This window comes from Sander vitreus, chromosome 13, assembly GCF_031162955.1.
Source record: "Sander vitreus isolate 19-12246 chromosome 13, sanVit1, whole genome shotgun sequence".
NCBI lineage: Eukaryota > Metazoa > Chordata > Actinopteri > Perciformes > Percidae > Sander > Sander vitreus.
Window position 1 is genome coordinate 398,438 of NC_135867.1, and position 10,000 is coordinate 408,437.

A 10,000-nucleotide genomic window follows, 5' to 3' on the forward strand; every position below is an offset into this window, starting at 1 on the left:
AACATAGGCTGATTTGTTTTCAGACATTTTAAGGTGGAACGGTTACATATTATATCTTTTACCTCATTTTAAGGGAAGTTATCTTTGGAGGATTTACTCACAATTTCCCCTCACACGATGTCTGATCATGGGGAAGTGTTGTGAATAAAAGCTGCATCATACACCACTGTATTGGCAAATAGTTTCAGGAACTAAACAACGTAAAGTCCCTTTATTTGCATGTCAATGCTGATTTTAACACACGATGAAATAACAACACAGAGCCGGTTCTGTAAAAGCTAAGTTCCTATTCTGAGATGAGATACGATTCTCCCTAAATGGCGTCAGGAAACCTGTTTCTGGAAGAGGACTTGAGACTGAGGTGTTCCTGGGAGGAGAGGGACTCACAGTGAAGTAGAAGGGATGTGCATGCTGGCCGAGTTTCTTCAGCAGTCGCTCCTGCAGTCGGCTGTTGGCTTTCTTCTCCTCCGGCACGGGAGGGAAGGCCTGAAACAGAGAGGGGGGAGGGAGAGAGGGAGAGAGAGAGGGGGAAAGAGACGGAGAGGGAGAGAGACAGAGAGAGACAGGAGGGAGAGAGAGAGACAGGAGGGAGAGAGAGACAGAGACGAGGGAGACAGAGAGAGAGAGAGACAGAGAGAGAGACAGAGGGAGGGAGAGAGACAGAGAGACAGGGAGGGAGAGAGAGACAGGGAGGGAGAGAGAGAGACAGGGAGGGAGAGAGAGAGACAGAGACAGAGGGAGACAGAGAGAGAGAGAGAGACAGAGGGAGGGAGAGAGACAGACAGAGACAGAGAGAGAGACAGACAGAGACAGAGAGAGAGGGAGAGACAGAGAGAGAGGGAGAGAGAGAGAGACAGAGAGAGAGACAGACAGAGAGAGAGAGGGAGAGACAGAGGGAGGGAGAGAGAAAGATACAACACTCAAGTTTACAAACTCATCAACTGATTCGGACCGAATGTGTGAAACGCCCTAAATCTACTAAATTGCAGATTTCCGGTGTTGTGTTCAGGTGCCTGTGTCCCTGTGTTGTGTTCAGGTGCCTGTGTCCCTGTGTTGTGTTCAGGTGCCTGTGTCCCTGTGTTGTGTTCAGGTGCCTGTGTCCCGGTGTTGTGTTCAGGTGCCTGTGTCCCGGTGTTGTGTTCAGGTGCCTGTGTCCCGGTGTTGTGTTCAGGTGTAGTGGGAGGTTTGCAGCTCTCACCTGGAAGGTGGAGATGTAGAGATCCTTCCGGAAGGACAGACCCAGGACGTCCAGGTCCTCACGGCCATAACGAAACGCACATGTGAGCGTGACGAAGACTACAGGGAGGAAGAGGAAACAAGAGAGGAAACAAGGAGAGGAAACAAAGAAACAAGAGAGGAAACGAGGAGAGGAAACAAGAGGAGAGGAAAAGAGAGAGGAAACGAGAGGAAACAAAGAAACAAGAGAGGAAACAAGGAGAGGAAACAAAGAAACAAGAGAGGAAACGAGGAGAGGAAACAAGGAAACAAGAGAGGAAACAAAGAAACAAGAGAGTAAACGAGGAGAGGAAACAAAGAAACGAGAGGAAATGAGAGGAGAGGAAATGAGAGGAAACGAGAGGAGAGGAAACAAAGAAACAAGAGAGGAAACAAGGAGAGGAAACAAGGAGAAGAAACAAGAGGAGAGGAAACGAGAGAGGAAACAAGAGGAGAGGAAACAAGGAGAGGAAACAAGAGGAGAGGAAACGAGAGGAGAGGAAACGAGAGAGGAAACGAGGAGAAGAAACAAGAGGAGAGGAAACGAGGAGAGGAAACGAGAGGAGAGGAAACGAGAGGAGAGGAAACGAGAGAGGAAACGAGAGGAGAGGAAACGAGAGGAGAGGAAACGAGGAGAGGAAACGAGAGGAGAGGAAACGAGAGGAGAGGAAACAAAGAAACAAGAGAGGAAACAAGGAGAGGAAACAAGGAAAGGAAATGAGGAAACAAGGAAAGGAAATGAGAGGAAACCAGGGGTAAGAAAGGAAACAAGGAATCAGTTTTTTGTTGTATTTTGTAAGTTTTCTGAAATGTTCTGTTTCAATATGCAAATGAGGCATTATTTAACGCTAACTATAGGTTAATTTAGGAGAAATCTACAGACACAAACAGAAAAAGTTTAGTTTATTTCCACGAGGCTGAAAGTAGACGAGATGTTATGGATGTTATATACATTATTTATATATATATTTATTTATTTATTATGGAAAAGCTCAAATCGTGAGAATATGAGAAAAATAAGCTTTTAACAACACATAATGTAACGTGTAAATATGGTATTATAATACCACTACTGGACCTCACACTGACTGACTTCACTCCCTTTCTAAAAACACTTTAAATGTGAATAATGAGGAGGAAACGGCCGGCAGCGGTTTCCAGATGTTGAGGAGGAAGCTGTCCTACCTTTCCTGTCCTTCAGATACTCGGGGTCGACGAGGATCACTCCATCTGTCGGAGGGAACAAACGAAAAATCACAAAACTCACAGTGCACAGACGTTCGGCTGCCCATCGTCCAATCACAGGACGGGGGGGGGGGGGGAAGAGATAACCCAAATAAACTCAGCTCAATTATAGACAATCTACGTAACCCTCCTGTTGTTTACTAAAAAGTTCTATATCACAACTATGACAAAATAACGTTGAAAAAAAAGTGACAAATTGTTGGAAAAAGCTACAAAAATGCAGGAAAACAATTAGACAAAAATGGTAGTTTTTTGAAAACGCTGAAAAAAGTGACCAAAAATAACTAAATAAATAAATAAATCGAAAAACGGTGACAAAAACGTGTTAAAAAATGCAACAAAAATATTGGGGAAAAAAAACATAAGAAAAATCGACAAAAAAACGTATTTAAAAAAAAAGGGAAAAAGTGACAAAAAAAAAGGGAAAAAAGTGACCAAAAAAAAGGGAAAAAGTGACAATAAAAGGGAAAAAGTGACCAAAAAAAGGGAAAAAGTGACAAAAAAAAGGGGAAAAGTGACAAAAAAAAGGGGAAAAAGTGACAAAAAAAAGGGGAAAAGTGACAAAAAAAAAGGGAAACGGTGACAAAAAAAGGGAGAAAGTGACAAAAAAAATTGGAAAAAGTGACCAAAAACGATGGAAAAAGTGACAAAAAATGTCGGGAAAAGTGTAGAAAACAAGCAACAAAATGTTTAAATTTCGCCCCAGAAAAACACAAAGTCGCACGGTCGACGGGAAGACAACAAGGGTTAAATAAACAATACATTTATTAAATGATACAATGATAAATGATAAAATATAGACCTACAAGCATGTTCTATATCTATGCCTACATGAGTGTCTAATTATATAGTAGGTGATATCAAAGGTTTACGTCTTATGCTACATAAAAAGTTCAGTTAGCGTCCACTAAAAGTTCTGTTGTTGCCGCTGACAGACTCAGATTATTATTCTAAGTGTCTGACAACATTATGAAAGATCCCTACAGAGATAGACCTTTTAGTTAAAGAGGAAGATCCTTTTAGTTTAACATGAAACAGCCCCGAAATCACCATCACCAAACTACACCAGACTCCATGTAAATAATCAGGACTTTTAGCGTGTATAGAGCCAGCATATCTCCACCAGACTCCATGTAAATAATCAGGACTTTTAGCGTGTATAGAGCCAGCATATCTCCACCAGACTCCATGTAAATAATCAGGACTTTTAGCGTGTATAGAGCCAGCATATCTCCACATGTAAATGGGTGAATTAAGGGTTTATTTCAACCAAACCAGAGTGGTGATTGTTGGAACAGTGGAAAGATGAACCAAGACGGCTTTTGATAGTTTTATTTAGTTTCTGTCCACTTTGAATGAAGTGTGTTTTACGATGATAAAAGTAGTGATTATTTACATGGAGTCTGGTGGAGTTTGGGTCCATCTCTGAAGGGATCCTTTCCATAATGTTGTCAGACACTTAGAATAATAATGTTTTGTCAGCGGCAACAACAGAACTTTTAGTGGACACTGACTGACGGAGAACATTTGTCAGTGATTAATCTTTTGGAAAACGTGACATTTTGCACTTCACACAGTCCTGGAAAAGCAAACACCGTACTTCCATAACCTTTTCCAGCACTTTTCATAACCCTGGCAAAACAAATATATGAATATACAAACCTCGAGATGTGCCGACTCACCTACTGGGTCCACGTGGTCCAGGTGATCCACAAAGTCTCTCTTTCCCAGGTAAACAGTCACCTGCAGCGACGAATTACAGCGTCACACGTCTGCCTCTCTATTCATTCACATTCTCTTGGTTGTTTTTAACAAAAAAACTTCAGACGTGACCAATCAATGTGTCAATAAAACAGCAGACCAGAGACGTGCTTATAGGGGTCGACCGATACTGGTTTCTCAGGGCCGATACTGATTATTAAAAGGTCAAATATGTAATATATTTACATTAATAAATCCAAAAATGACCCCAATGCGTCATCAGATATGAAGGAAACATGCTATGTTGAAATACCATCTTTTCTGACAACAATGCAGTATTTTCTCCTTTTGAAATTTCCGTTCCGTGACGTAATTTCTGTTTGTGTTTTGGTGTTTGTTGCCCAGTTTGACAGCCAGGCCGGGTTGCCAGATATACCTGTAAACACGTAAAGCCAGCGCACTACAGCTGTAACGTTAGGACAGCCATGAAAGTAGGGCTGCACGATTACGGCCAAAATGATAATCACGATTATTTTGATCAATATATTGATCCTGATTAATTATCACGATTATTTGTCGATTTTAACCAAAACTAATGTTATTGTCACACAGGCTGATTATAGCTGCTTTCACATCCATTCCTCCTTTGTTGAAGGACACTATGAAGGAGCCATTTCAGCTGTTGTACGAACACTTTCCAAACATGCGCGTTTGCCGTGAAAAGATACAGGCAACGTAATTTTCTGTTCACGTTAACGGCGCATGTTAACATCCGGTGCCAATAGGGCATCTACCGGACGAAATAGCAACGCGGATTACGTTGCCACTTAAATGTCTGCGTTGCTCTGATGCTCCAAAACAGACGTTACAGGCAACAGAAACATCGCTGCATGTCACGCTGGTAAACACTAATAACACGTTACACAGCAGGTAACGTTAGCTACCATTAGCTACAGTAAACACTAATAACACGTTACACAGCAGGTAACGTTAGCCTACCGTTAGCTACAGTAAACACTAATAACACGTTACACAGCAGGTAACGTTAGCTACCATTAGCTAGTAAACACTAATAACATGTTACACAGCAGGTAACGTTAGCCTACCGTTAGCTAGTAAACACTAATAACACGTTGCACAGCAGGTAACATTAGCTACAGTAAACACTAATAACACGTTACACAGCAGGTAACATTAGCCTACCATTAGCTAGTAAACATTAATAACATGTTACACAGCAGGTAACGTTAGCCTACCGTTAGCTAGTAAACACTAATAACACGTTACACAGCAGGTAACATTAGCTACAGTAAACACTAACAACATGTTACACAGCAGGTAACATTAGCTACAGTAAACACTAATAACATGTTACACAGCAGGTAACATTAGCTACAGTAAACATTAATAACATGTTACACAGCAGGTAACGTTAGCCTACCGTTAGCTACAGTAAACACTAAACACATTACATAGCCTACCGTTAGCTACAGTAAACACTAATAACACATTACAAAGCAGGTAACGTTAGCCTACCATTAGCTACAGTAAACACTAGTAACACGTTACACAGAAGGTAACGTTAGCCTACCGTTAGCTACAGTTAACACTAATAACACGTTACACAGAAGGTAACATTAGCCTAGCGTTAGCTACAGTAAACACTAATAACATGTTACACAGAAGGTAACGTTAGCCTACCGTTAGCTACAGTAAACACTAATAACATGTTACACAGCAGGTAACGTTAGCCTACCGTTAGCTACAGTAGTAACTGGATTAAACACGGCTAAAATGCTGACAGCTAAACGGTGTAGTGTGACTGTATTTCACTGTAGAGGACTACAACAGTCTGCCGCTAAAGCTATGAGCTAAAAGACTCAAACTAGCACTGGTCACTGCTGTTCTGTGACTAAATGTCGTGTTTACTGGTAAACTGCTATCTGTTGTGGAGTTTTCCCTCACGTTACTCCGTCCTCTGTGACTGTCTACATCTAAACTAAGCTGTGCGGTGCAGGGAACCGCTCTGATTGGCTCGTGGGCAGCATTATGTGTACCTTTTAATGTGTAGTGAATGAGTGCTGTACGACTGCTGGCTGTCTCTACGTCAGTCCTGTGTCACCTGCCTAGACTGCAGATGAAAAGTACATATTTTTACCAATTGTGGCATATTTACATGGTGTTTTTTATACAACAATGTTCATAAATATTCCTAGTCCTTATCAAATAAACCAATAAAATAAAAAGTAACTGTTGCGTGACCAGAGACGTAACAAACCCCGGGTAAATATTGGCGATGTATCTGAAAGATGGAGACAGTTTAGAGCCCAAAAACACGCAGCGTTGGCCAATTTCCTCCTGAACAGGTAGCTTAGCATTAGCTTCCGGCTAATTTCTCACGGCTACTAGGGACGGGCATTTTTTGTCAACATTCACGTACCCACATTGAATTATATAGCTAGAGTAACGTTATAAGTTGGTCACTCGCAAAAATTGAGAAACACGGCCAGTCAAGTGATCCCGACTGGTCCTGGCTAACGCTGCCATGCTAACCCTGCTAACTGCTAACGTTAGAGGAGGAAAGGGCAAGTGGGCCACGTGTAGCCTGTTCAGCGGCCGTAGTTATTTTAAGCCAAGAGAGGGGGGCTGTAAATCGGGAAGAGAGGACCGTGAGTTTGCAGTGCGTTTAGCAGTTCCTACCGTAATTCTAACCCGAAAACGTGTGCCTGTCAGTTGGGTACAGAGCTCCGCGTGAGCACGGGCTTTCACGACCGTCGATATAGCCAGCATCTAACGTTAGCTACTCCGCTGTGCGTGCGGTGAAGTGATGTCTGGTGTAGTATGTTGGTACACATATGGTCTGTATGTGCTAGCTGCAAAAGAGCTGTGTGCCGTCAAATTGAGGAAGTGTTTAAAACCCCGGATGAACGCTGGATGCACAGAAGGTTAAATCATAAAAATAATTCAGGCCTTTAAAGGTTATGAGAACAAGGAGAGGAAGTTGCACCAGACTGTGTGTGTGTGTGTGTGTCTGTCTTTCTGTGTGTGTGTGTGTGTGTGTGTGTGTGTGTGTGTCTCTTTCTGTGTGTGTGTGTGTGTCTGTGTGTGTGTGTGTGTCTCTTTCTCTGTGTGTGTCTGTGTGTGTGTCTCTTTCTCTGTGTGTGTCTGTGTGTGTGTGTGTGTCTGTCTTTCTGTGTGTCTCTCTCTCTTTCTGTGTGTGTGTGTGTGTGTCTCTGTGTGTGTGTGTGTCTGTCTTTCTGTGTGTGTGTCTGTGTGTGTGTCTGTTTTTCTGTGTGTGTGTGTGTGTGTGTCTCTTTCTCTGTGTGTGTCTGTGTGTGTGTCTCTTTCTCTGTGTGTGTCTGTGTGTGTGTGTGTGTCTCTCTCTCTTTCTCAGGAGAATCTGCCCGGAGACAGGAGAAGACACCCCATCAAGGAAAAGGATTAAGGTTGAGCGGTATTGCAGAACGGGGCTCACAACTTGACAGAGACTTCGTTATCCTGAGCTCCGTACTTTCACGTCTGAAGTTAGGGAAACTTCGTGTCTTTTGTTAACCTACATGTGTTTTGTAACTTAAAAAAGGTGCAGTAGGTAAGACTTATAAAACCACCTGTCTGTCATATCTGCTGAAACTGACCCTATGTTCCAGTAGAACAACATGAAGCAGGTCATTAAAGAAAATGGTGCTCCCTGTTCAGATACACCAATCAGGACCAGGGGGACGTGTCTAACTGTTCAGATACACCAATCAGGACCAGGGGGACGTGTCTAACTGTTCAGATACACCAATCAGGACCAGGGGGACGTGTCTAACTGTTCAGATGCACCAATCAGGGCCAAGGGGGCGTGTAACTGTTCAGATGCACCAATCAGGGCCAAGGGGGCGTGTAACTGTTCAGATGCACCAATCAGGGCCAAGGGGCGTGCAACTGTTCAGATGCACCAATCAGGGCCAAGGGGGCGTGTAACTGTTCAGATGCACCAATCAGGGCCAAGGGGGCGTGTAACTGTTCAGATGCACCAATCAGGGCCAAGGGGGCGAGTGTAACTGTTCAGATGCACCAATCAGGGCCAAGGGGGCGAGTGTAACTGTTCAGATGCACCAATCAGGGCCAAGGGGGCGAGTGTAACTGTTCAGATGCACCAATCAGGGCCAAGGGGGCGAGTGTAACTGTTCAGATGCACCAATCAGGGCCAATGGGGCGAGTGTAACTGTTCAGATGCACCAATCAGGGCCAGGGGGAGTGCAACTGTTCAGATGCACCAATCAGGACCAGGGGGAGTGTAACTGTTCAGATGCACCAATCAGGACCAGGGGGGGTGTAACTGTTCAGATGCACCAATCAGGACCAGGGGAGTGTAACTGTTCAGATGCACCAATCAGGGACCAGGGGGGAGTGTAACTGTTCAGATGCACCAATCAGGGCCAAGGGGCGAGTGTAACTGTTCAGATGCACCAATCAGGGCCAGAGGGGCGTGTAACTGTTCAGATGCACCAATCAGGACCAGAGGGCGTGTAACTGTTCAGATGCACCAATCAGGACCAGGGGGAGTGCAACTGTTCAGATGCACCAATCAGGACCAGGGGGAGTGTAACTGTTCAGATGCACCAATCAGGGCCAGGGGGAGTGCAACTGTTCAGATGCACCAATCAGGACCAGGGGGAGTGTAACTGTTCAGATGCACCAATCAGGGCCGGGGGGGGTGCAACTGTTCAGATGCACCAATCAGGGCCAGGGGGAGTGCAACTGTTCAGATGCACCAATCAGGGCCAGGGGGAGTGCAACTGTTCAGATGCACCAATCAGGACCAGGGGGAGTGTAACTGTTCAGATGCACCAATCAGGGCCAGGGGGAGTGCAACTGTTCAGATGCACAATCAGGGCCAGGGGGGTGTCTAACTGCGTGTCAATCACTGCTCATGCACACGCATTCATTCTCCATTGTGGGGGGAGGGGCTTAGGAGACAGAAGTTGTCAATGTTCAAATGTTTTGGCTTAAGTCCTGGATCTTCCCAATCCTACCTACAGCACCTTTAACTGCTGGACTCAAAAGTAAGCTTTGCTTAAAAAGGAGAATACCGGTCAATTCCAACCCGTAGCTGTGTTGTGTGTAAATGTGGAGAGCTGTCAGTAGCGAGAAAAACTAAACCAATCAGTGCTGCCTACACCGTGTTATCCTCCTGCTAGCGTTAGCACCCAACAGGCTTAAACAGGGCAGGTTTTAAACCTGTTTTTAGCCTCTGAACATGCTTGAAATGTCATTCCAAGTGCTCCCCATGTGCAGTGATTCCTTCTGAGGGAACACAGGGAATCTGACTGGAATATTGGATTGTATGAGTTCGACAACCGACAGAAATAAACAGAGCTATGTGCTGGCTGGATTAACACGACGTTTATGCCTTTCTGTCACATCTACAGCAGTCAGATTCCCTGTGTTCCCTCAGAAGGAATCACTGCACATGGGGAGCACTTGGAATGACATTTAGAGCCTGTTCAGAGGCTAAAAACCTGTTTAAAACCTGCCCTGTTTAAGCCTGTTGGGTGCTAACGCTAGCAGGAGGATAACACGGTGTAGGCAGCACTGATTGGTTTAGTTTTTTATGCTACTGACAGCTCTCCACATTCACACACAACACAGCTACGGGTTGGAGTTAAAGTCTTCGTCTCAGACTCGATCCTTGAGTTTTGGTATCCATGAGTCCTGTCAACGAATACGCGGGAATTAGAGTAAATTGGGAGTCAGATATCTCGGCCTACGGGCCTGTGTCTTTTTCGCTGTAATCCCCTTTCGCTGGCTACGTGAGACAAAAGGTCTAGCAACATTGTTGTGGTTTTTTCGA

At 44.3% G+C, this 10,000-nt stretch overlaps 1 protein-coding gene across 4 annotated transcripts in view; it reads right to left on the reverse strand.

Moving 5' to 3' along the window:
- arrb2a (arrestin, beta 2a) overlaps positions 1–10,000 on the reverse strand; it is a 43,705-nt gene that overhangs the window by 21,555 nt on the left and 12,150 nt on the right. For all 4 annotated transcript variants that reach the window (XM_078266823.1, XM_078266822.1, XM_078266825.1 and 1 more), the window contains exons 3-6: positions 4,143–4,203; positions 2,401–2,445; positions 1,199–1,296; positions 388–486 (exon numbers count right to left, since the gene is read on the reverse strand). In XM_078266823.1, coding sequence (XP_078122949.1) covers positions 388–486; positions 1,199–1,296; positions 2,401–2,445; positions 4,143–4,203 — 303 coding nt within the window. The remainder of the gene's footprint in view (positions 1–387; positions 487–1,198; positions 1,297–2,400; positions 2,446–4,142; positions 4,204–10,000) is intronic.